Source organism: Serinus canaria, chromosome 3 (genome assembly GCF_022539315.1).
Source record: "Serinus canaria isolate serCan28SL12 chromosome 3, serCan2020, whole genome shotgun sequence".
In the NCBI taxonomy this organism is placed as follows: domain Eukaryota; kingdom Metazoa; phylum Chordata; class Aves; order Passeriformes; family Fringillidae; genus Serinus; species Serinus canaria.
In genome coordinates this window covers 13,730,838-13,755,524 of record NC_066316.1, presented here as the reverse complement: position 1 = coordinate 13,755,524, position 24,687 = coordinate 13,730,838, and the positions used below count along the sequence as shown (strand labels likewise).

The 24,687-nt window shown below is 45.4% G+C and overlaps 2 protein-coding genes across 4 annotated transcripts in view; one reads left to right on the top strand and one right to left on the bottom strand.

Annotated features, from left to right (window-relative positions):
• The window catches only part of LOC103821325 (serine/arginine-rich splicing factor 7), a 1,055,603-nt gene that overhangs the window by 7,134 nt on the left and 1,023,782 nt on the right, over window positions 1-24,687 (top strand). The window lies entirely within an intron of this gene.
• On the bottom strand, window positions 304-15,969 carry DHX57 (DExH-box helicase 57). Of its 2 annotated transcripts, none has more exons than XM_030235466.1 (24): window positions 15,915-15,969; window positions 14,461-14,659; window positions 13,627-13,779; window positions 13,179-13,343; window positions 12,028-12,830; window positions 10,474-10,664; window positions 10,219-10,340; window positions 9,761-9,956; window positions 8,909-9,033; window positions 7,679-7,812; window positions 6,831-6,885; window positions 6,339-6,535; window positions 5,782-5,898; window positions 5,375-5,471; window positions 4,764-4,937; window positions 4,098-4,298; window positions 3,380-3,656; window positions 2,730-2,825; window positions 2,560-2,643; window positions 2,298-2,435; window positions 1,779-1,853; window positions 1,248-1,382; window positions 671-871; window positions 304-583 (listed from the first exon to the last, which is right to left on the bottom strand). In XM_030235466.1, the coding sequence occupies exons 2-24, from the start codon at window positions 14,652-14,654 to the stop codon at window positions 440-442; spliced, it is 4,074 nt and encodes a 1,357-aa protein (XP_030091326.1). In that variant the 5' UTR covers window positions 14,655-14,659; window positions 15,915-15,969; the 3' UTR covers window positions 304-439. The 2 variants fall into 2 exon arrangements, with proteins under 2 accessions (XP_030091326.1, XP_030091325.1); XM_030235465.2 differs by having other exon boundaries at window positions 15,777-15,925.

Here is a 24,687-nt window from a genome sequence, read left to right as displayed (position 1 = left end):
AACTGTAAACAGAGGGTCCCAAGTCAGCCAAACTGCCTCAGTAAAGTCTCAATCAAAATGTAGAAGTGAGTTTAATCTGGGAGCAGCTCCCTATGCCACGTGCTGCCTCCAGCCTCGACTATTACAAGAAACAGCTGGCTAGCAGGTGTTTGTGTGACCAGAAAACTACTACCAGGGCATAGTCCCATAAAAAACAAGAGGTTTCTGTTCCTTCTGGAAGAGTTGCCATTTTCCTATTTCCCAGAGTCTAGTGTAAGCCACCTTAATTTCAACAAGCAAGCAAACAAAAAAACAACCCAAAACTCAACAGTTGCCCAACTTGTTTTTCCAGAGGTCAGTGCCACATTTTGGACCAATAAATACATCAGGACACTGATGTTACTTGGTCTGTTCTCAGGCAGCAGCCATGGGTGATGCTTTACAGAAAGCTGTTCTGATATCACTGCGTGGTCACAAGCTTGACAATCATCCCGATGATCCGAGAGCCTCGGGGGCACATGCACAAATCCATGCTGGGATTCTTGATTTTATCCTGCAGCAGCTGGTCCAGCTCGCAGCGCAGCTCCTTCACCAGCTCAGCCACCTGACACAGGGTAAAGCACAGAGGCAGGGGTAAGGCTCAGCTGCAGCTCAGCTCTTCAGCTCTCCCAGGATGGCCCCTCCTCCTCACCTGGTGCGAGGCAGCAACAAAGCGGATCCAGCCGTCGTCCAGGGAGATGACAAAGTCCCCCTTGAGCAGCTGCATGTGCACCTGGCCGCCACCGAGCAGCACCAGCGGGTACACAGACACCATGCTGCAGTCCCGGATGAACACACGGCTTGTCTTGATCTTCTCGTGGTACACCAGGTACGGGCTCTCAAAGTGCCTGGTCTGGGACAGGGACACAACAGCCCGGTCAGAGTGACACTGCTCTTCTTGCCTCTGCCACACAGGCCCACTGTGCCTCTTCTGCAGCGGCAGAGAGCAGGAAATGTGCCCACAGTGCACCTGCAGCACTAACAGACTCCTTGACCCAAAAGAGCTGCCAACAACTGTTGGCTCCAGAGGCTGCAGTTTAACTCTGTGCCCAGGACACTCCTAACTCAGGAATGCACCATTATTTACAGTCCTAACACAGGACTGTTCAATCATTAAGATTTTTTATTTTAAACATCAATAGGGATTCTCACTGTAATTTTAAACACTCAAGCAAAAGTGATTTCTTTAATAAAAAGAGAGCATGCTTTGCAGAAAAAAGCATCCTGACCTGATAATTCACAGATGAAGGATGAATATGAACATAACCATCATTTTTAGTAACAAACTTCAGTTCTTCTGCTTTTGGTTGCATTTTGACCGCTCCTGTACTGGTCTTCTGGTATTTACCCTCTGGCTTTTTCACCTGTATGGTAAGAAATAAGGTTATAAAAATGCTGCACCAGAAAACATTTATCTTCATGTTTTAAATTTTTCAAAACCAGAAATTTGGTAGTAGCAACATGTCAAGTCACTGGAGACAGAGGTGCTGTCAGGTGCCCGGACTTCCTTTGTAACCTCAGCCTTCTAAAAAGGTGTAATTTTAAGTGGCTTCTTCACTTTTCCTGCTGGCTTCTGTGTGACACTAATCAGCCTGTAGGAACAGCAGCAGTCAGGCAATACAAACTGGAGCTCTGACACTGCAAGCAGCAACTTTTGGCAACCTAAGCCAGGCTCAAGGCTGCCACACTGAGCCCAAATGAAAGCAGGCTGTGTGGATATGCTAGACCAAAGAAGAGAAAATGAAAAAGCATTCTTTTACCTGGACAACATTGGGATACAGTGCAGCACACAGCATAGCTGAGATCAGCTTGATGTTCTCCGCATTTGAATTTGCCTGTGAAATCAATAGGGGATCATTAGGGATCCTACAGTTCAGTCTGTAAAGGTAAAACTCTGCTCCGGGAATGACTGAATTCCTGAAACTGCTTCGCTTTTACAGCTGCACTTCTGTGATTCATAGAGTAGGATGAGTCACTGCTCCTGCAGCCTCAGGTTGGACCTGGGCTTTGTTTCCCCCCACTATCAATGGAACAAATTGGCCACCACTATCCTGGTGCCCAGCTGAATTGTTCTCTGACATCTGGTTACAAAGTGGCTTGCACCTTAGAGAAAGCAAGCACAAGTTGTCCCAAAGCACAGCAATCCTACAACTACCAAACCCTGATCACCCTGATCATCATGTAACCCCAGGACATGTCTGGCCCCAATCTTTCTGAAGACAGCCCACATGAAAAACTACAGCAGCATTTTGAAGCACCGATGAAATGCTGTGAATTACCTCCTCTCCTGTGGCATCCAACACACCATCACCTCCTTGGGACCACTTCTTCTCAATATCCCTGGCTCTCAATCCCTCCTTCACAAAGCCAATGTCAGAAAGCAGCTCTGCAAACTGCCTCTTCAGACTGGCAATTTCCTACAACAGACAGAGCACTGTGATGGCTGCCACACCCTGCAGGAAGAGTCTTCCCCAGTGGCTCACTGCTGTCACTGGGACTCCACCAGTCCCTCCCTGTGCCAGGCCACAAACCCTGACCTACCTGAAGAACTCTTCCTGACAGAAAGTTCTCCCTGCAGTAATTGTAGCTTGCTTGAGAGCCCTCTTTGATACTTAAACGCCATCCCTGATTGAGAGGATGGGAGGAAGGCTTTAATAAAATGTTTCTGCTTGGATATCAAACACATCACAAAACCCCAAGAGGCTACTCACCTTATAGGCCTGGAGAAGAGCCAGGTAGTCACTGTTTCCCACTGCAAACTCCAGCTTCTTTTTGTTTGCTTCTTCCCTTTTATCCCATGGTGACACCTAGACAGGCAGTAACAGGTTAGTGTGTTCTTCCCCTCACCACTTGGATGAGCCATTGTAGAGCTACATGGCACATTGTCTTTGGTATTTTCACAGCAGCTCACAGGTCAGAATGCAAATTTTCCCTGTGGGTAACAGAAAATATGAGGCATTCAAAAGAGCATCTGATTCAAACAGCCAAAGTGACAGTGAAGACACAGAGATCCAAAGAGACCTCTGCATTCAGAGCTCAGATGTGTCAGCTCCATCCATTATCACTATCTCACAATTTTTATTACGAGTAATTTTCACACCAAATTCAGACAAAATGTGTGCACTTCTTGGCTAAAAATCAAAAATAATATTCACTGTTTCTACTGTATATAAATACCACTCTGGCTGCTACCACATGGTTTTTGAACTTCTGCTTATAATTGGACAGTTGTAACAAGCACTGCACTAACACATAATTTAGGCTAAAAAGAAGAATTCAAATATCAAATGTAGCATGCTGCAAGTCCCAACAGCATTTTGCTGCTGCACAAAAACACAGCCCTCAGGTTAAGAATACTTACAAAAGGTGACTTAAAGGCCAGGCTGGCTGCTATGGTGAGAGCAGGATCCAGGCAGCGGAAGATGGTGCCAAACAGCATGAGCTTGCCAATCCTGACATCCACAGGCAGTGAAGCCAAGTGGTATCCCAGAGGAGTGAGCTTTTCCTCCGAAGTTAATGCTCCCAGGTCCCGCAGTCGCACCTTTGATGCCTGCAAGGACTCAGTCCTGGGGGGCTCGATCAGTCGCGACAGGACAGAGTGAAGACTCTGCTCAGAAAACATCTCCAGGATCTTAATTCTTAAGAGGAGGGAAGGGAAAGTTAAAAAGACAAAACAAAGAAAAAAAGCAGCTTAGTTCCATATACAGGATTAAAAAAGCGCAAGCTTTTGTAAAAAACTGTTGAAAAAAGCAAACAGAAAACATGCATTGAAGATCATGCTCCATAAGAGTGGGCCTGTAACACAAAGCCGAATCAGGGAGCAATGTGGAGTAGTGAGTCTGTAAGAACAGATTTCTATTTAGTACACCGAAGTTTGAAATAAAGTTTTTACTGCAAAACTGTAATTTCTGCTGCTTTGTTTCCTTTCAGTACAAAGGGGTGTGCAGCAGGGACAGGAAGGCCTCTTCCTTTAACGTTTGCACTATGATGGTGCTTGCTGCGGGTTGTGGCAGGTGCTCCCTGCAGCAAAGGAAGGAACATTCTGCACGCTGGCTTTTTCAGAAAACACAACAGCTCACCTTAGACAGAGCTGCTCCAAGGGCACTCTCTGTATTTCTGGCAGCTGTTGTTTTACAAGCTGATGGTTGTAGTGGTGGCTGCTGAAGAGGTGGAAGCAGACGCCCGAGGCCACACGTCCTGCCCGCCCTTTCCTTTGCAGAGCATTGGCCTTGGACACAAAGGTGTCCTCCAGACTTTCCATTCCTTTGCTTGGGTCATATCTACAGGAGAGCAAGAGACAGGCTTGTACTCACACAGCCACAGAATGGTTTGGCTTGGAAGGGACCTTAAAGATCATCCAATTTCATATTCCTCTGCCACATGCAGGGACAGGGCAGCCACAGCTTCTCTGGAAAACCCTTGCCAGTGCCTCACCACAGTGAAGAATTTCTTCCTAACATCCAATCTAAACCTGCCCTCTTTCACTTCAGCCATTTTACCCCTTGTCCTGTCACAGGCCCTTGTAAGGAGCACACAGAGAACAGGCTGGAGGCTGAGCAGGAAGATGCTGCCAACTTCTGTATGAATACAATTCCCACCCCTGCACTTAGATCTGAGCTTAGACTGGCTTTCTCCACCTCGTAGCAGCTTTCTACAGACCAAATTTCCTTCTGGTTTTTCCAAGCTCTTTGGAAAACTCAAGGCTTGAAACAGTTTACAAAACCCCGAGGAATAAATGCCAGTACCTTTTCTCTTTCATTTTTCCAGAGTCAATCACATAGACCACATCATCAATGGTGACAGATGTCTCTGCAATGTTGGTAGAGATGATGATTTTGGTAACTCCTGCAGGAGGCCTGAGGAACACAGACTGCTGTTCTTCACTGGACAGTGAGGAATGAAGTGGATAAACCACACACCTGCAAGGACAACAGGACAAGATGCTCAGGGCATCTCCAGCCTCTTCCTTCTTGGGAACAATCTGCCTGCACACACTTTTGCCTCACTAGACACTGTTCAGAGTGTTACTTCTCCTTGTAACCATCCAAGGCCAAACACAACCACAACTTAATGTAACTCAGGAAACATTGTGAGATTTCAGCAGCCTGAATCATGCAGAGCACAAAATGGAAACCACTCCTCACTAGGGTCTCTGAGAACTTCAACAACTGACCTTCCTGAGCTGAGGAGAAAAACAAAAGGAGGGAGGCAACAAGACAGAAAAGGAGTTATCCTAACTGGAGTCAGCTCACACATTTAATCAAGCTAATTTATCCCTGGATAAAGGCAGGCTTTGTGCAGGAAATTACTCTTTATTTATGGGTAAAGACTGACAGTTTTGGAACTTTTGGCTTACCTCTTGCTGTGCCTGTTATTAAAAAGAGCATTAGTCTGAAGCTGTTCATAAAGCATCTTGATTTCTGCTAGGCCAGGCAAAAATATCAACACAGCACCTATGTATGTAGATTAAAAAAAATTAAAAATCACTCAACAAAAAGAACAGCACAATATTTTATTAATGTGCAATTACTGTACTAAAAAAGCACACTGTAATGTCCTTCACGAAAGACTTCTCAAAGTAGACAATTTTCTCACCTTCCCCCTCCCATGTATATCACAAGCTTTGTAACTCCACTAGCAAATTATTTTTTTCAAAAATAGTCAGTAGCCACAGAACCTCTGCATGAAAATCATTAGCTTTGCGCTGTCCAAGAAACTTCCAAGAATCTTCTTTCATTTATCTCCCAAGGACAATGAAATTACCTGGGGGGTACGAATGTCTGCCAGCAACTATCCATTCCAGCAAGGCTTCAATTAATTCTAGATTAACTTTGTCCAAGTCCATGATAGACATTGTTTTCAACACTGCCTTGCTAACCCCTGGGAAAAAAAGAAATAAAAGATGCAGTAAATCCATGTCTTACAAAAAACATCTGTGGATGCATGGGACCAGCTGTTTAAAGAGCACCTGGCTTAGACCTGAAGAGGGCAGATCCATGCTGAGCCTCAAGCAAAGCTGCTTCAGCAAGAACAGATACAGAGAGCAAAGTGGAACTAAGAAAGCATCTGAAAAGGGATGGAAAGAGACAGTAGCTGAAAATTGTCCATTTTCAGATGCTAAGAACTAGTTTCAGCCAAGACCTTTGCTTGTAGTTTAAGAGAACAATGGGTTCTCTTTTATTTTTTTTAACTAGCAGGAAGTTTCTCATCTAGAACTTAACAAATGCAAAACTTCTGAATTATAGATAAGCATTCAGCTTACAGTGATAATATCCCCCATTGTCTGCATGTCAATTTATTGTATTTAAGAAGGAGTTCACCTTTATATCGTGTAAGGAGCTGCTTCAGAGTTAATTTCTGGTCTGGGTCTGAATCTCTGACCACAGTGTCAGTGGTTTCCAGAAGGCCAGCACGCCTCAGGTCTTCCTCTACTTCTTCAAATGCAGTTCTTTTGTGTCTCCCATTCTGTTCTTGCTTTACCTTCCTCCTGTAGGGACTGCTGTCCTCTAAAACATACCTGGACAGCAGAAGAACATTTGGTAGTGTGAAAAGAAGCCTAACAGTCTCCTTCTAATAACTAACTACAGAGATAGAGCATCTAAAATATTTTTTTTTTAAGTCTGAGAGGAATTTTTTGTTAACTACAGATAATATGAAGGTCAAGGTTCTTTAGTAGAGCTCCAGGAATGCAGGTGATGAGGGAGATCTGACAGGATTTACTTTTAAAATAAATGCACAGAACTACTGCAGTCTCAAGGTCAAAAGTGTAACCTCACCACCAAAATATATGAGAGAATGTGTGAATTTCACACCTTGTCATTGCAATCACATCTTCCAGAAAAAACTGGTCCACAGGAAACGTTCGACCTGAAAGAAAACACGAGAATAAATCTATCTACACAATAAATCTATCTATACAATAGCATGGAGAAAAGAGGAAAAAGACCAAAGATTATTGTAATCTTATACAGGTTATTATGATATACACTGGCTTCACAGCTCTCATCTACACTGCACTCTTCAACACAATTTCTGACTAGGACAAATAGTGGGTGTTTTCCAAGCATGGAGTGTTCAAGGCCAGGTTGGATGGGGCTTTGAGCAACCTGGTCTAGTGACAGGACATCCCTGCCCATGGCAGGGGGTGAAACTAGAGGACCTCTAAGGTCCCTTCCATCCCAAACCAATCTAGGATTCCATGGTAATGTGCACAATGCACTCACACAGGCAGAGAAGGGCAGATACACCTAGGGGAAGACACCCATGTTCCTCTCCAGCCCCACGTCATAGCTCAGCAATTTAAAAGGCACATTGGGCTAAATGTGTACACATCCGGCTGGATCCTCTCACTGATCCTTTTCTCACAAGGATACAGGAGAGTCTTCAGCTGTGGTGAAACTAACCCAGGATACCTTGGCATGCACACACCACATAATGATTGTCTTCTGAGAGGGAAATTCTGCTGGTATACAGACAGCACAAAAATGTCAACATTTCCAAGTCCTTTCTCTCCTAAATCTCATCAATCTTTCCCTTTAAGTTTTCAGCATTGAATTTCTGGCATACATCCTCATCTTGGTTTGAGAAACACTTTGCAAGAAGAAATAGTGAAAACAAATCTCTAAAACGATGAATGACAGTAACAATGAATGGTTTTCACCTGGTATGTTGATGATTGGACAGGAGTGGAAGTACTGAGAGAAAAGCTCAGCATTCAGGGTGGCACTCATCAGTATAATGCGCAGGTCTGGCCTCTGAACCATTATATCCTTCAAAACCAGCAGCAGGAAGTCACTGAAGAAAACAGGCAAAAGAACATTTGAGTGTCTTCAGCATGAACTTTCAGACTATTTTTCTCCCCTTCTGTCCACCTTCCTGGTGTTATCAACAGCACAGCAATACCATCACAGAAGCACGAGCATGTTGGAAAGGCCAAGTGAAAAGCAATCTGCAAATCTGACTCTTTTCTGGCTGTTCCTTTCTGGAGTGTCAGGATTACTTAGCAAAAACATTTAAACAGAAAGTTTTATAAATGACTTACATTAATGACAACACAGATAAGAATATCAGATAAGAAACTAACTCAAAGTAACAGATGAGTCCTTTTTGCTCCTCTTCTTTACTGGAAGAGTTACTCAAACTTACCCACTCTTCCCTGCTCACTGTATTTTTCCCTCTATATTTACAGCTTTTGTGGCATGACTAGAAGACTGGCTTGAAGTGATTTTAAATAAGAAAGAAGAGGAATCCTTGAGAGACACAGGCTCTTTTAAGTGGCTAAAATACCACCTGAGCTGCAGAATAATGGGTAAGAGACAAAGCCTCTTAGAAACCCACTGCACTGCAGTGTTTGACAAAGAAAACAAAAAAAGTATGTTTCCCACTTAATTTACAGAGATACTGAGACATCATCTTTTGCCTGTGATCAGCAGGTAAGTGAGGTAAAACTGCAGGAGGCTAGAACAGGATAGGATGAGACTGTCTAGTAAAATCTACAGACTAGAAGGAGGAAATGTGAGCCTTTGTCCCTTGCTCTGCTGAAGCCTGCATGCGAAGAATTATGGTATTTGATAAAAGCTGAAACAAGGAAACTGTAAGATACAGCTAGGTTAAAAAGTTACTTAACCCTCCAGCCCTATCCAAAACCTCTTTGCAACACTGCTGCAAAGTGAGGGTGCTTTGGAGGCACAGCAGTTTCTGAGAGATGTGATTTCTCACAAGCTGCTGCAGCACAATTTCCTACTACAATGCCCTACTAAAGACAAGAACCTAAACCCAGACTCTTTCTACCATCCCATACTACTGCCACAGGATCAGTAGTACCCACTTGCACCTTAGCCATCTTTGACTACGTTTCTTCATTTTGCTTACAGGATAAGAGATTATTTACCTTTCTTCTGTTCTTTCGTGAACTTCATCAACAATAACATGAGTGACTCCCTGCAAAGTCAGATCTCCTTCCAGCCTTCTCAACAGCACACCAGTAGTGCAGTACAAAAGCCTGGTAGCTGAGGACTTGAAGGGTAAGACAAAGCATTCAGTTGACTCTGGGCAAATTAACACAGTGCAAAGAGAGTATGTGCTGCTGTAAAAGCATTTGGTTTCAGCTCAGTGCCAGGTTTGACTGAGAGGGAACAAGCAAGCCCTGCTGGAGATGGATTTTTATTTCTTGACTGACACTGACAATACCTGCTTCTTACCAAGGGGCATTACTACCTATCAAAAAATATGACCTGCTTTTCCTGTGGATACTGTTTTCTGATAAACAACTCAAATCTCTCTTCCTAGGAAGATTTGGTAAGTCTCTTTTTTAGCATACTTTTTGGAAAAAGCAATCAGCTGCAACACAGACAAAAGTTCACTTCCAACACAGCAGTTTCTTTCTGGCTGTAGCTGCACCCTTCAGTCTCCACTTGGGAGACACATGGGAATGGCAACAGACAGAAAAGCAGCCAGCAGCCTTCCAAAGGACAGCAGGATTACTCACACTCTCAAACCCCTTCACCTCACTCAACAGAAAGCAAACCTGCAAGACACTGCACTCTCATTCTGCAAAGTGAACTGTGCAACTTGAGATGAAATAAAATACAAAACATGTTTCTTAGTATTTTATAAATATAGATGATACAAACTTGCTTATCTCACTGCATGGCAGGTTTAGGGCAGAGATTCTGTACACTAGAGAAGCACTAAGTACATTTTAATAGGAGTAAATGAAAACCAGCAAGCAAAGCATATGTACCTTTACACTTTCCAGACGGATCTGATATCCAACAGTGAGTCCAATCCTTTCTGTTCTTTCCTTAGCTACACGTTCAGCCACAGAAATGGCAGAGATCCTGCGAGGCTGAGTGCAGATGATGTTTGCAACTCTGCTTGGAGAACCTTGCAATGAAGCATCCAAGATAAACTGAGGAATCTGAGTTGTTTTCCCACATCTGCGCAACAAAATCAGGAGTTAATTAAAAACTCCACAAATACAACACCTTCCACCCACATAAACTGACTGCATTCCACTGAAATTTGCTTTGTTTCACTGGTGTGATCCTTTACATGAAGCTCACCTAGGACTGCTGTCACTGGTTTCATTGGTCACAGATGAGCCACCAACCCCAACCTTTCCAGAACATGGGTCATATTTCATGTTATTCTGTGTATACTTTGATATATAAAGTCTGTATGTGCAATCACACTCCTTACCCTGTCATGCCACTCACAACCAGAACTTGGTGGCTCTCAAGCAAACCCAGAATGTTTTCTCTCTCTTGCCATGCAGGGAGCTTCTGTCTTTCATACAGCATGGACTGAAAGTGCCTGGAAGACTGATGGACAAAGACAGCACAGCAGTAAGAACACCACTGGGATGGAACAGAACCATCTGAAACAACAGCTTGTCTCTTAAACATTTATTTCTCTAAAGTAAGCAACAAAACTATGTTCTGCACAGTTTTGTACCTTTTTCTGACGAAACTGCGCACAGATTTTAACATTTTCGTTATACAGAGACTTTGCCTGCACATCATACTTTTTGGAAAGCTTCTTCTTCAAGTTCACATAACTCTCATTCTCCACAACAACTTGTTCAGGCTCTTCCTCCTCCTCTTCTGCCACCACCTCTTCTTCCTGAGGCTCTGACACTGTTGAGGCTTGAGACAGAGTATACAGTTAAATATTGTTATTACTAAGGAACGGGCAATGAAGAGAGGTGTTCCAGCAGCATTTCCAACAAAGAACCTTGTTAGACTGGGCCTGAGGGTCTGCAGGACTGTTTCTGACATGCATTTAGTTCAACACCACCAGCAAACCTTCCCTCACCTCCCCATATCACCCACAGCTTCTCCAGCCCCATCCCACTTGTCCCTACCCCTGCACCAGGGTCAGGGGGGCCACACACAGTTAAGTGGTTTGCCTTCCTGCACATTTTCCATGTGCCCAAACTCACTTCTCCCATACACAACCACTTCTATGCAGTACAAAATGCTTATATGTTAGGGTAGTTTTAATTAATTAAGTGTTAAGTCACTGTCAAATACTTTTAAACCAAAGCTGAAACTGGACCAGGTACTTCAGTGCCTTTGCCTATCAACTGAAGCAGGATTTGCTCAGACTGTCAGCCAGCCCTTGGAAGTTTTAAGGCTACTTTTACTAAAAAAAAAAAAAAAAAAAAAAAACCCAAAAAAAAAGAAGGTATTTTATAGCATGAGGAATATTTTATAACTAAAGAAAATTATTTGGGATCTCAGTTGTTTCTGGAACAAAGCTGTCTTTCTGCAGGGGTGCTCAAAAATGGAATACTCTGTCTTACTGTAGCAAAACCACAGTTTGTCACTATTTAAGAGCTCTACAACTTGATGTACTTGAACACTGTCTTGAAAAAAGCTTGCCTTAGATAACAGTAGTTTTGGAATTGAGAGCTGGAAAGTCACCCTGCCACAAGTGACACAGACTCAACTCTCCCCCTGTGAAATCAACCTGTCTGCACCAGCATAAATAGAAAGGGATGATACTTGAACAACATTCTATAACCACTTTCCATATTTGCTCAGCCTTAATCCACCTTTGTAAGTTAATTTTGAGGAGCTGTTGGTAACTTTAAGTAATCTAAAAAAAGAGGTTTCTGAATTGATGAGTCGCAGATGCAGCAAAGCTTGCAAACAACCTCCCCTGTTCCCTTCCAAGCACACTTCTCTGGTCCATTCTGAGCTCACATCTCCCAGTGCTTTCCATGGATTGTGTGGCAATGGGCATCACTCACTCTGCCAAACCAAACCCTGTGCTCCTTGAACACAGTTCTGGCCAGCACAAAACCTCTCTGCTGCAGCTTGATTACAGAAAGAACTTCCTGAAGCACAGACAGATCATGGATCTGGCTCACCACATGACTTCAATCTCCAGAAATAGATTTGGAACAGATGGCTGAAGTGGGGGCTCTGCCTTATCTCTCTTTTTTTCCTTTTAAATGTTTCTGACTGTTCTTAGCCCAGAAACCATAAAGGAGACTTGGTGTACCTTCAGCCTGTTGATTTGAAGCAGGTGCACTCTCTGTCTGTGGCTTTACAGGAGGTGCTGCCAGCAGGGAGACAGGAGGAACACTGAACTTGTGATGAGTATTGCTCAGGAGTTCACTGATCTCATGTTCATCTTCTAAACAAGTCACCAAGGTGTACACCACTGGCTCATGAGACTCTGCAGCTGCCAAGGCCTTTCCAAAGAGGAACTCAGCAATGTGCAGACGACAAGCAAGAGGCAGATTCTCGTCAGTGGAGTAAAATGCCACAAGAGGTGCCTGAAAAGGATACTTGTTCTCATCAGGAAATCTCACTTCAAGTTCATATATGGGACCTTCATTATGTCTGAGATGAGCATCATCTACACAGTTCTTGGATGTGTTTAATGGATGGTTTGGAGGGAATTCATGTCTAAATCTGCATTTTGAACCAAACCTGCAGCCTCCTTGGAGGTAAAATTTACATATTTCCTTTGAAGTCTGTTTTGCTGTGTCCCTGGTACTTTTTTGTTTAGATTTACTGAACCTGTGTTCTAGGTAGTCCAATTCCAAACTAAAAGTCCAAACAAGATTTTTAATCCTTTCTACAAATTTTTCTCCATAAATTGACCGGAGGGCAAAAGCTTCTTCTTGTCTCTGCTCTAAACATTCCTCTTGACTGGCTTCAGCAGCTGCTGCAGAAACCTGCATCTTCTCTCCATACCTTTCAGAGAAGCACTGCAATAGCAAATCCTCCAATGATGCCCCAATATTACCATTGCAGGACCTCAGCACTGCCCTACAGCGCTCACAGTCAAAACCATACCTGCACCAAAACAGAGAAAACAGGGCAACAAGTGAGCGAGAGGCTCGTGTGAAGCAAAATACCCACAGACCTGCTTGATCATGCTCACAGCAAGGGAGCATGCATGGCACTGCCCCACACCTCAGAATGCAGCACTTCATAGTTTCAAGGTTAGATTTCCCCACTCAACTACAGAAATTAAAGTCTGCGGAAAAAGCTGTCACATATAAAATGCTCCCAAACCAAGCAAAAGTACTGAATAACTATTAACATCTGAGAAAAATGGATGAAGAACACAAGGAGGGCTTACAGAGTATTGAGACCAGGGATCTACCTCTTCATGATACAAATTATTCAATAAAGCATCACCTGGAGAGTTTGTGCACAGCAAATGAAGACACTTCACTGTCTACAACTCTGTGCTCAGCTGGCTCAGCAGATACCCTTGGCATTGCATCAGAAGCTTCCTGTTCTGTTGACCAGCACTGTTCATCATCCAGGTAATCAGGGTCATCATCATCTTCTCCAGCTACACTGATAAAAAGAGTTATCAAGTTAAAATGAAACTAAATTAAAATGTTGAATAGACATAAAACTCTGCCTCTGCAGTTTTAAATCCTTCATTTAAATGGTAGATTTGGCTACCCCTTTTCCAGAGTTATTATTGTAGAATATTAACAAAGCAGAGTCAAAACCATAGGATTTAAGATATACTTAAAAGTTAAGGGAAAAAAAAATGTTTCCATTTCTAACAGTATGCCTGCTAAAGCATGCTCATGTAGAGGATGCTGGAAGTAGTGCCTCCATTTAAACTAACTCTGATTCAGGTGCCAGCTCCTGCCCCTGCAGCTCTTGAAGCAGTTCTTTCACTCTTCTCTGGTTCTCTGATGTCATGTGTATGGTCTGCAGAGGCATTCTTGCTTCAGGTCTCTGCTTCGTTTGCCCTCCTCTTTTGGCAGGGGCACTTGATCTGAAAATTAAAATAGGACATAATCACAAGTTATCTGCCTGGCTCAAATGTTCTTGACTGAATTGGGATGTTTGGGCCCAAACTTGTAATTCAAAACAGGAAAATCAAAATAAGAGTAATCCATCCCCTAAGGATTATTTAGCTGGGATCACTCTTATGTGACCATGATTTGTGAGTCTTTATCTGCACACACATGTGCATACATGCACTGTATCTTATGTTGAATCCAAAATGATTGACTGAACCCTTGCTAGGTAAAGCTAGCAAGGGTTACTCTTAGACTACAATACAACCATAAGCTAGATGGGTCAGAACTCACACAGGATACTAAAATAATTCTAAATTGCTCATTTTCCATGGCCCAGCTTCTGTTTTGTAATACACCAATTTTAACATCCTGTGTTTATTAATGTGTTCTGACCAAAAGTGTCCTGAAATTACTTTATGATCAAAGAAGAAAATCAGAGGTTATAATCTTTAAAAAAATAAAACATTAATCAAAACAGATACATAAAACCTGCTTCACACTGAAACACTGAAACACTTTCATTACCCTTTCACTCTTCTCTACATTCAAACACATCCAAAAACCAGACCCAAATGTCAAAATACAGTATCTCAAATGGTCCAGAGTATGCCAAACACCCCTATGCTAATCCCCCCCAAAACCAACAGAAATACCTGGATTCTAGCCTTGGTTCCTCAAAGAGACAAAAATCATCTCCATCATCCCAAATTTTGGTTGAACATTTCCTACTACCACCAAGCTGAGGCTTGTTTGAATGGCCACTGCTGCCTCCTCGTCTTCCACCGCCTCCTTTGCCTCGTCCTCCTCCTCTGTTGGGCTTTCCTCTTTTCCTTGCTAACCAACTCATGTTTCCTTGGGGGAGAAAAAACAGTCCTTAATTGTGAGGGTGATTAAGCCCATCGTTTATGTCTGAGCACACATTGTTTGTTTTTCTTTGTGACAAGGCACCCTCTCAAACCACTGTTGATTATCTGCATGTTGGTGTGTCTGTATGTACCTGGAGCAAAAAATATTCTTCTGGAGCATTGTTTAGTGAGTTCTGTGACTTTAGAAAATAAAAGTAATATTCCTCAGCCAAGAGCTGCAAGTTTGACTAAACTCTCCGTCAAAAGTGCCTACCAGCAGTGCTGCCTAAGCTGGGAACCCCAGTTCTGCTACTGTGATGGGACCCTCTTGGACATGGAAGCCCACAGGACAAACCTTCAAGGGAAATTTCACAGAAGCCTCTGACCCGTCACTTTTTAACTCACCAGCTTGCAGAGCTGAGACTAAAAGGTGAAAGGGGAGCTAAAGCCCAAGATACAATGTTTTTTTTCCACATTATCTCACACTGGGCTCCCTTCTGCAGGGAGCTGCCCATGCTGCTGAGCCTGGTCAGGGCAGTGATGGACTTGTCCTGGCAAACAGGCTGCCTCCTCCCCTTCTCTCAGCAGTGTCTTTCCCAGCGCTGACAGCCCATCAGCGCTGCCAACACTAACACATCCTCCTAGGCACCTCCTGCTAATGGGAAGCTATTGCAGGGGACAATAAGCAGCTGGGGGCGGTCCAGCAGGAATTTATTCCCTGGATCGCTGCACTGGCACCTCCACAGCCAGGACAAGACCTGATGTGGCCGTGCTCAAGTAACAGCCCAAAGGGCTTGGGAAAGAAGCAAATTCCCCTTTTGTGGCCGCTCTCCCCACTCCAGCTCCACTGGGACTGGCCAGGTGCCCACAGCCAAGCTGACCGACCCCGCCGGGGCAGTTCGGCAGCAGTGAGGGAGGGAAAGGGAGACCATGGCAGGTGCCCCGCCGCCTCTGTCACACACGGCTCCGTTTCCTTCCTCGCAGCTCAGAGCACAGAGCCCAGGGCACGGAGCAGCTCCGCCGGCTCGTCCCGCCCTTCCCCATGGCACCTTCCCCTCCCCGGCTGTCTGGGGACCCCCAATCCACTCCCAGCGCCGGCTCCCCGGACCCCATCCCCTACCCACCTCCCCTCAGCCGCCCTCGCAGAGCCCCTGCGCAGGCCCTTCCCCTCCACCGCCGTTCTCCGCGGAATCGTGACACACACTACCCCCGGCAGCTTCACCACTCCTTTTCCCCGGCGTTCCCCCCTCTCTGCCGGCTACCTCCAGGACTCCCCGATCCGGATCTGAGGCGTTTCCCTTCCGGGCCACGGCACCTCCGCCCGCCCCGCCCCGCCCCCCTCCTGCCGCCCCGCCCCGCTCCTCGCACAGCGCCTGGCGCTGGGAATTGAGTGTGGATTTAGGCTGCTGTGCGTTTGAAAATCTCTGTGTGTGTGGCTGGAACAGTGACACCGGCTGTTTGTTCCTCAGCAGGCACGCTGGTTTTTAAAGTAGCTCTCGTAGTGAAGACGAGAACGATTCTTGAAGATCTTGGTAGGTGCTCGCTGCACCAAGCCACAAGTTCCTGAGGGAGCTGGGGGCGCTCGGCCTGGACAAAGGGAGGCTCAGGGGGTCTTCATCACTCTCTGTAATTCCCCGACAGGAGCAGCCAGGTGGGGGTCAGCCTCTTCCCCCGGGTTACAAGTGACAGGATGAGAGGAAATAGCCTCAAGTTGTGCCAGGGAAGGTTTAGATTGTCTATTAGGAAACGTGTTCATGGAAAGGGTGAAGGGTGGCCAGGCATTGGGACAGGCGGCCCAGGGAAGCGCCATCCTTGGAATTGTTAACCCTGAGATGTGCCACTTGGGGCCGGCCTTGGGTTGTTGGTGGGCCTGGTGGTGTGGGGTTAATGGCTGTACTCAGGGATTGTGGAAGTCTTCAGCCTTCACTACAAAACTCAGTGTGTGGGACTAAAAGGGAGGAAAGTGATACCAGTTTCAGAGTGAGGGTGACATAAGTGACAAGAGACCCCAAAGCTGAGTCACTGAGGTGGGGAAGGCCTCTCTGCAGATCCCAGCACACACAGGGTCACCCAGACAGCTGCCCTGCAGCACATCCTGTCGGGCCTTGACTCTGTGGATGGGGACTCCACAGCCCCTCCAGGCAACCTCTATCAGGCTGGAGTTTAAAGAAAAAAAACTACCACAAAAATAAAAAGAAAATTTACACACTGGTTTGGTTGTATAAGAACTACCATAGCCCCCAACCCAGAGACAACACCTGCCATGAGGGTGTTTCCTCAGGGTCCTCCTGCCGATGGTGGCCACAGCCACCACTCTGATGGTCCATTTGGATCTGCTCTGCCCCAGTGAGGCTCCCCACCACCCCCACAAGTGGAAGAATGGTTCATAGCAACGCTGCTGACTCACATTCCGTGCCACCTCCCCCGGGCTTATGTGCTCCATGGACCCACCTCTGGGAGCAGCCTGTGTACAGAAGATGGAGAGTCAGCTCTGGAAAGAAATACATTGCATGGTCTCATGGGGTTTTGCCTCTCAGATGCCTTCTTGTCTTGAGGTGAAAATACTTCTATACTCATACATATATATACCATTCTCATTTTTTAGAGGGGGACTGCAAAAGGACACCTGAGTTTGTGCTTGAGGAGAACAGTAGATTTTGTTCAATTTTCTTGGTTTTGGCTTCTGAAATAGCCAGCTCAAAACCAAAAACAAAAACCAAAAAACCAAACAACCCCCCCCCCAAACCTAAGGAACAACAAAAACAACAAAAAGAAACAAACAAAACCCAAAAAAGAAACAGTGTGTCCTCTGTCCCTAATGCTTGACTTCATAGGTAGCAGCATCTTCCAGAGAGCTTCTGTTAATTTAGGAGCCTGTCCTTTCAGCTCCCTTGCTAGGGCTTCACATTTATCTCTGCTGCACAGCAATTATACTGATTTAGGCTGTGCAGTTTCACATTTCACATTTTCTGCCTGGAGGGTATCTTTGAAGAAAATCTTTGCTTTTCAGGGAGAAATCAGTCTGCCTTTTGTTACTGTTCCTCCTCCTTTATGTCTCCCTGTTCTTATGCTTCAGAGTAGCTCGGTGGACTGGCCCAAGCACTGCCCTGGCAGCCCTGCCCTTGGGTTACTTGCATTCTCTACATGCTCCCTTTGGAGCAAAGAGCCTTCCAGTGAAGGGCTGATCCTCCTTAGGGAAGAAACTGAGCAGCTGTGGAGGGCTGCTGCTCCCCACCCTCCATGCCCTTAATTATTTTTACTCAAAAGAACATTTTTCATAATCTAGCAAGAAACAGAAAATACTCAGGTGCTGGTTCGTGTTGCTGCTCCCCTGCCATGGCACTTTGGCAATCTTGCCCTTGGCCCCTGCGCCTTCTTGGCCCTGGCATCCTTGGGAAATCCAGGGTGTCAGCAGGTAGGGAGGAGCTGGTCCTGTTTCCCTGTCCCCAACTGGAAGTTGTCTTTTTTGGATGCCACAGGAGGTACTTAAGGTCCTCTGAGCCTGGCAAAGCAGCACGGCCACAGCAGCCACAGCATGGCCCCACGTGGCCCCGCTGCCGTCACTTCCCAGAGCTCCTCGCCGTCCCTCCCTCCCTCCCTCCCCAGCCCTGTGCAATGCTAATTAAAAAGTCAGAAATTCTGCATCGTCTTCTTCCAAGTGCACAGTCCTGGTTTTTGCATGGGCACACAAGGATGTGACCCAAAGATTATATAATTAGAAGGTTTTTGTTATACTTGCATTTCAAATCAGTGATTAGCATGTGACAGTCCCATCTTGGGAAACGTCAAACCACCATTGCTCTCCTCTCTCTCTCTCTCTCCTTTCTTGCACAGTGCTAATTCCCAACTCTAGCAACCACCAGTGCTGAAGGATCTTCAACTAGCCTGGGGTAAGTTTAAAATGTACTCGGTTTGGGATGAAGAGTGGGATTAATTATGCCATTTTTCATATTATGGATAAAGCTAGAGCCATAACTAATTATATTGTGTGTGCAGCACATAAAATTATATTTAAAGTGTTTTGCATCTTCAGTGCCCGCAGTTATTTTCAGCTGATTTCTTCTAAGATTCTGAATGGAGATCTAGCTTCTTAGTGTGACGGACAATCTTGTAAGGCTGCATTTACAGTGAAGTTTCTAAAACATTTTAAAAAGGCTTTTTTTTTTTTCTCTCACCATTTACAAGCTAAATTGAAGTATCATGCTAAATTGACTTATTTGGATGACAGCTGCATTAGAATTAGTTGGACACAAAGTGCAAGAGTGATGAGAGTAAATAACTGATTTTTTGTTCTCTTTAGAGGACTGGGGGTTGTTCTCCAAGTGAGATATTTAAAACAGCCAGCAATCTCAGCCAGCAGCATTGAGACAGTCCCCAGGAAGATCCCAAGCATTTATTTAGGAAAACTGTGGATGCTTAATAACTGAAGCAGCAAAAGTGCACATGGATTCCTGCACTGTTACCCATGTCATGATTTTAGAATGAGGCAGGAAGCCAGACAAGCAGCTCTGCTCCAAGGCTAGGCTGTGACTGCTTTACTGAACCCTGCCTGCTTGCATGCTGAAGCTTGGTGTAGTCCCTCAGTCTTTTTCATCTGTGATCTCTGCACAGCTGTTATTCTCTACCCCAGCTGTGCCATTCCATGTGGGGGAGCACTGGGAGGGGGAGCACAGTCACACAGTTGCACTTCAAGCTGCAGGAGCTGCCTCCCCTCTCTGCACTGTGCATGGCTTTGTGCAGGAACCCCACTCCTGTGCTGCCTCAAGGGCACAGCTCACTGGGACCTCATCCATCCATCCATCCATCCATCCATCCATCCATCCATCCATCCATCCATCCATCCATCCATCCATCCATCCATCCATCCATCCATCCATCCATCCATCCATCCATCCATCCATCCATCCATCCATCCATCCATCCATCCATCCATCCATCCATCCATCCATCCATCCATCCATCCATCCATCCATCCATCCATCCATCCATCCATCCATCCCTCCCTTCTCCCTCAGGGATCTCATAGGAAGTGGGTGCTGGGCCCAGGCTCTGTTAACAGGTTGGCTGCTGTGCTGGGCAGGAGGGGCTGCAGTGCCAGCTGCTCATGCAAGGCACCAGGGCAGGGTTCTTTGTGGCCACCAGTGGCCAGCAGCATGACAATCACAAACAGCAGATGTTCTTTGGTTCTAGCAGATTTGGCTGCTGGAGGCGAGATAGAAACAAAAGGGGAAAATACATCTTTTTGCCATGATGGAGGAATCTGGTGGCTTTAACACCTTCAAATTATTCTCTGGGCTTTGCTCTGGAGATATTATTCTGACTAGATAAGAACTGCAGGAGTGTAAATGAGTTTTAGTGCTCATCTCTAAAGAAACAAGCACGTCTTTGCCATTTCTTGTCCCTAAAGCAGGGGACCTGGGCTTGAATGGCAGGCCAATACAGCCTGTGAATGGCTCCATGTGACTGGGTACTGAGCCTGGCCAGTGGGGAGCTTGCAGAGGAGCAATAACATCTTCTTGTTGATGAGGGAACAACCCTGTGGTGGCTGGCATGTCAGACAAACCTTGGATTTGCCATAGGTGGAGGCCTGGTATGGTTCAGGAAAGGGCTTGTACTTGCTGCTGATGTGCACATGGAATCATGTCTGTGTATACAGGGAAGGACTTGCTCAGGACTGAGACAAAAACATGAAGGGGGGGATCCTCTCCAGCCTTTAACTGCCTCAAGAGGGCTGTAAAAGATGGAATCCAGCATCTTCCCAGAGGTGCACAGTGAAAGGCACTGGGTACAAGCTGCAGCTAAGGGAAACCCTGACTGGATGTAAGGAAAAATATTCTTCTTCAGGGTACTGGAGGGCCCAGAGAGGCTGTGAAGACTCCAGTGTGGGAACTGTCCAGACTGGAGATGGACTGAGTCCTGAGGAACTTTGACATTACTCTTGATTTGAGCAGGAAGTTGAACTAGAGCCATGCAAGGGCTCCTGCTCACCTTGATTCTTTTGTGAGTTTAGGACTTGTCCACTGCCAGCAGAGGCATGGTTTGACCAAGCACCCCCCCATCCAGGATCTTAGGGCCAAATACCAATCCTATTCTCCAAGCCATTTTTGCACCCTTTAGGCACAAGCCAGACACTGCTCAGCCAGCTCAGACTCCCTGAAATCCTGGTCCCTGGTGAGGACAATCTTAACAGCTTCCCCACCCACAGTTGGGGGAACAGGGGACAAACCTTCACTGCAAACCAGGGCAAGGCTCATGCTCTGTTCCAGTAATGATTAGTTTTGGTTCTGATATTCAGCAATTCAGGAGAACCAGGGAGAGAGAGGCAATTCACCAAGTACAGCAGTGAGCCCTAAGTTGTGGGAAGTAGCCAATGTTAATGCAATTATTTAACATAACAAAGAACCAAGGGGGTAACTCAGGAAATTGCAGGCTGCAGATAAGATGACACACAAAGACAGTTACTCTGGTAAAACAGGTAAGATTTTCTGGACCCACTTAACCAAGGTCAACCTACTTTGCAGTGCAGTCAGATAGCAAAACTCCTGGTTTGCCTGGAGCAGGAGGGGATGGCGGCATCCCCGGTGTCCCAGTTTCAAAGAGCCACTCCTGAGCTCTGCAGAGGACACGGACTGTGCTTAAGCATGTCCTTAACAGAATAGGCAAAAATATGCAAAAATGAAATAAATTAATTTCCAGCTGTTTTCTTTGTTTTCAGTGAAAACAGAGGAGGTTCATGTTTCTTACATATCTGTTTTGTCTTTCCTACTTGTTCCTCTTCCCCCAGCATTGCAAAAACAATTCTGAGTTTTAAAACTAACCATTTCTGAATTTTTAAACTAACAGAACTTAACAGAACTAGTTCTGTTAACCACACTAGTCCTAGTTCAACAGCCCAGTCTCAGGAATTTTCTGTGGTGCTGACTAATTTAAATTGGAAGCAAAGTTTTAACAACTCTGCTACTGAAGTTGAATTTATAAGTCTGTTTTGCTCAGAGACACACACTTTAATACCTTGTCCTCAAAACTTCTAGAGAGATTTAGCTATTCTAAAACCACTTGCAGTTGTGTAATTCTCTGGAATACCTAATGCCAAAAAAGAAGTGTTTTTTGGGGGGGAGGGTTTGGGTGAGTTTTTGGTTTTTTGTTTTGTTTTGGCTTGTTTGGTTTTTTTTTTTTTGGTTGTGTTTTTTTTTCTTTGTTTATTTTGTTTGTTTTTTGGGTTTTTTTGTTTGGTTTGGTTTTGTTGGTTTTTTTGGTTTTTTGGTTTGTTTTTTTTTTTGTGCTGGAGAGGGCTAGCACACAGACCATAGGGTGACAGGCTGAGTGAGCTGGGTTTGTCCAGCTTGGGAAAAGGAAGGCTGGGAGACTTCTATAGCCACCTGCAACTACTTAATAGGGGTTGTAGTCCAGACAGCCAGGCTTTTCTCACAGACACAATGAAAGGACAAATGGGCACAAACTCCAACAAAAGAGACCTTGATTGACCATAAGGAAAAACGTCATCCTAGTAGAAGCAGTGTAGCCCTGGTACACAGGAGCAGAAAGGTTGAGAATTCTCTAACCTGGGACATACTTAGACCTTGACTAGGTGTGGCCCTGAGCAACTTGGTATAACTTTGAGGTTAGCCCTGCTTTGAGTCAGATAACTCCAGAGGTCCCTGCCTATCTAAACTCTGTAATGACTCTAAGAGTCTTCAGAACAAAAAAATAACTGCTATACTATCAGCTGATTGAAAACAGATGTAACAAACTCTAAGATTTATCTCATTGTGGGAGCTTTCCCAGCCTATTTTTACAAATCCCTCCATCTTTGCTCAGGTTTTCCACACACTTCACCAAGGGATCCTCTGTCCTGAGAAGTCAGTGGATCTTCTTAGCAAGTGATCTTACAAACAGCTCTCTTGCAAATAAGTTTATCTTTTCATTAACCCTCAGTTTTAAGATGATGCTTAACCTCAAGTCCCTCCAGTGCTGTGCTGGAAGCCTTTCAGTCCACACCAGACCCTCCAGCAAGAAGCCAGCTGGGTATTCTGTGGCACTGGCAGTGTCACCACACTCCTCTCATGGAAATTCTACACTCAAAAGCTCTCAGGTTTAATGTGTGAGGCCCAAAGCTACACTGCTGACTGCACCAGAATCACTGCTTCTGCTCTGATTTTCAGTAGCCACACAGGACTCTTGCATATTTTGCAGTTCTCCAATCTATTTAATGCTCTGTGCCTTTTTCTGTGCCTACTTCTCTGAACACATCACCCCAGACTTCTCTGAACCACCTTGGCAGAGCTGTGCCAGCAGAGCTCTGTGCCATAATTATGCTGGCCACTACAGTCCCATTAGCAAAGCCAAGGATGACTCACATCAGCCTTCTGCACAGCTGTGTCCAACAGGAATGGAGGTAGGAGGTTATTCTAGAGTCCTAAATCACATCTAGTCTCCTAATAAGGCTGGACAAAAGCAGACTTGAATCAAACCCTAGGAAGGGGCAGTGTGGATGTGGGGCATGGCCCATGTTGATAAGAGAAATCTGAGCTGGTACAATCCATTTTTCCGTGTCTCTGCCCATGTCATTAATCAGGCAGCAGGGTCCTAATCTCAATAACAGGTGAGTGATGAGATGCATTATCATGAGACTGGCTTGGGCACAGCATCATGCCCTGCTGTCCCTGGTTCCCACAGAGGCCACACCTCTGCACATTGAGGTGCCTTGCAGCGCTCCTGCGTCTCCCAGTCAGGGAGGCTGTGGACAGAGAAAGCAGGTACAGCAGGACAAGTGCTTCCTAAAGTGCTGGCAGAATTGTGCAGCAGCATTCTGAAGGCAGTATTTCTGTGGCCCAAACACAGGTCTGAAGCAGATTTTGGGTGACTGGTTGCCTAGTAAAAAGCTGACTCTTGGATGTAGAACACCCGTGCAAGGTGTTCATGTGCTGTTTGAACTACAGCATATTTTGATTCAGTGTTCATACAGGAAGCATCTTGCTGAGAAGACAGTCTCTGTGGGACTACATAGAACCTTTTAGCCACCTGTCCATGGAAGCACAAATGGGCTGGGAGGGAAGTGTTTGTACCAGCATCTACTCTGTGGAGGCACTGTGAACCCAAACAGATCTTTAGGATGCTTCATTCTCTCTCAAATCCCTTCTCCTTTTCTGTTGTCTGAACTTCGAGCAGCTCTGCTCAATAAACCCTTTCTGCATCTTTCTGCACTCAGGGTTCAGATCAGCTGACCCACCCCAGGGCTCACATGTGGGCAGCTCTAAGCCATGGGATGTTCCCAGTGACCAGCCAGAGCCCTCCCGAGTGAGGACAGGAGTCCCTGCGAGGACGCACACCCCATAGCAGCCATGGACACAAACAAACACGAAGGTAAAGCATCCTCTTATTTCACTTCTTGCTCGTATGAGAGACAGCAAGAGAGAAACATGCTCTCATAGGAGCTGTCTGCTGGCCACCAGCCAGGCCCCTGAGAGCACCTCTCAACCATGGCAGCTGTGGGCAAATGTTCAGTACTTTCAGTTCTTAGAAATATCTGGGGGTTGACATTTTTATTTCTTATTTTAGAACCATCTCCCTCTCCTCTCTGGAAAATACTCCTGTGGCATATGTAATGTCCAATGTGGGAAGTCATTCCTTTTCTTGCTTCGTGCTCCATTTCTGCCTTAGGATGTAGAAAGACTTCTGACTGTCTAAAGCTGTGTTTTACATGAGGGTGCTGTGATGAGGATCTGCTTCTCTCCCCCATGTGCTTTCTAGAGAGGAGTTCTTGTTCATATCAGTGCCACAACACAGATATCTGCACCAATCCCAATCTTGCAAGCACCAAGATGTTTCCAGGCCACATTGCTTGCATGCAATCAGTCCTTGTTTAGGTTGGCTGCATTCTAGAAAGTCTGCAAAGCTCAAATCCAGGGTTTTAGTGGTTACTGACTTCTTTCAGAGGAATGTGGTACTTGCTTTCCACCTCAAACCCCTTGCATTGTGCTTTGCCTTGCCACCTCAGAGGCACTGTGTCCATATGGTGAGGAACTCTTGGAACTA

What these genes read in the sequence shown, in the direction of transcription:
- DHX57 (XM_030235466.1), bottom strand. Translation starts at nt 14,654, where the DNA reads ATGAGTTGGTTAGCAAGGAAAAGAGGAAAGCCCAACAGAGGAGGAGGA. An exon ending in GAGCTGGCACCTGAATCAGA is followed by an intron (nt 13,344 to 13,626) that starts GTTAGTTTAAAT and finishes TCTTTTTATCAG; the next exon opens with TGTAGCTGGAGAAGATGATG. An exon ending in GGAAAAATGAAAGAGAAAAG is followed by an intron (nt 4,299 to 4,763) that starts GTACTGGCATTT and finishes GCTCTCCTGTAG; the next exon opens with ATATGACCCAAGCAAAGGAA.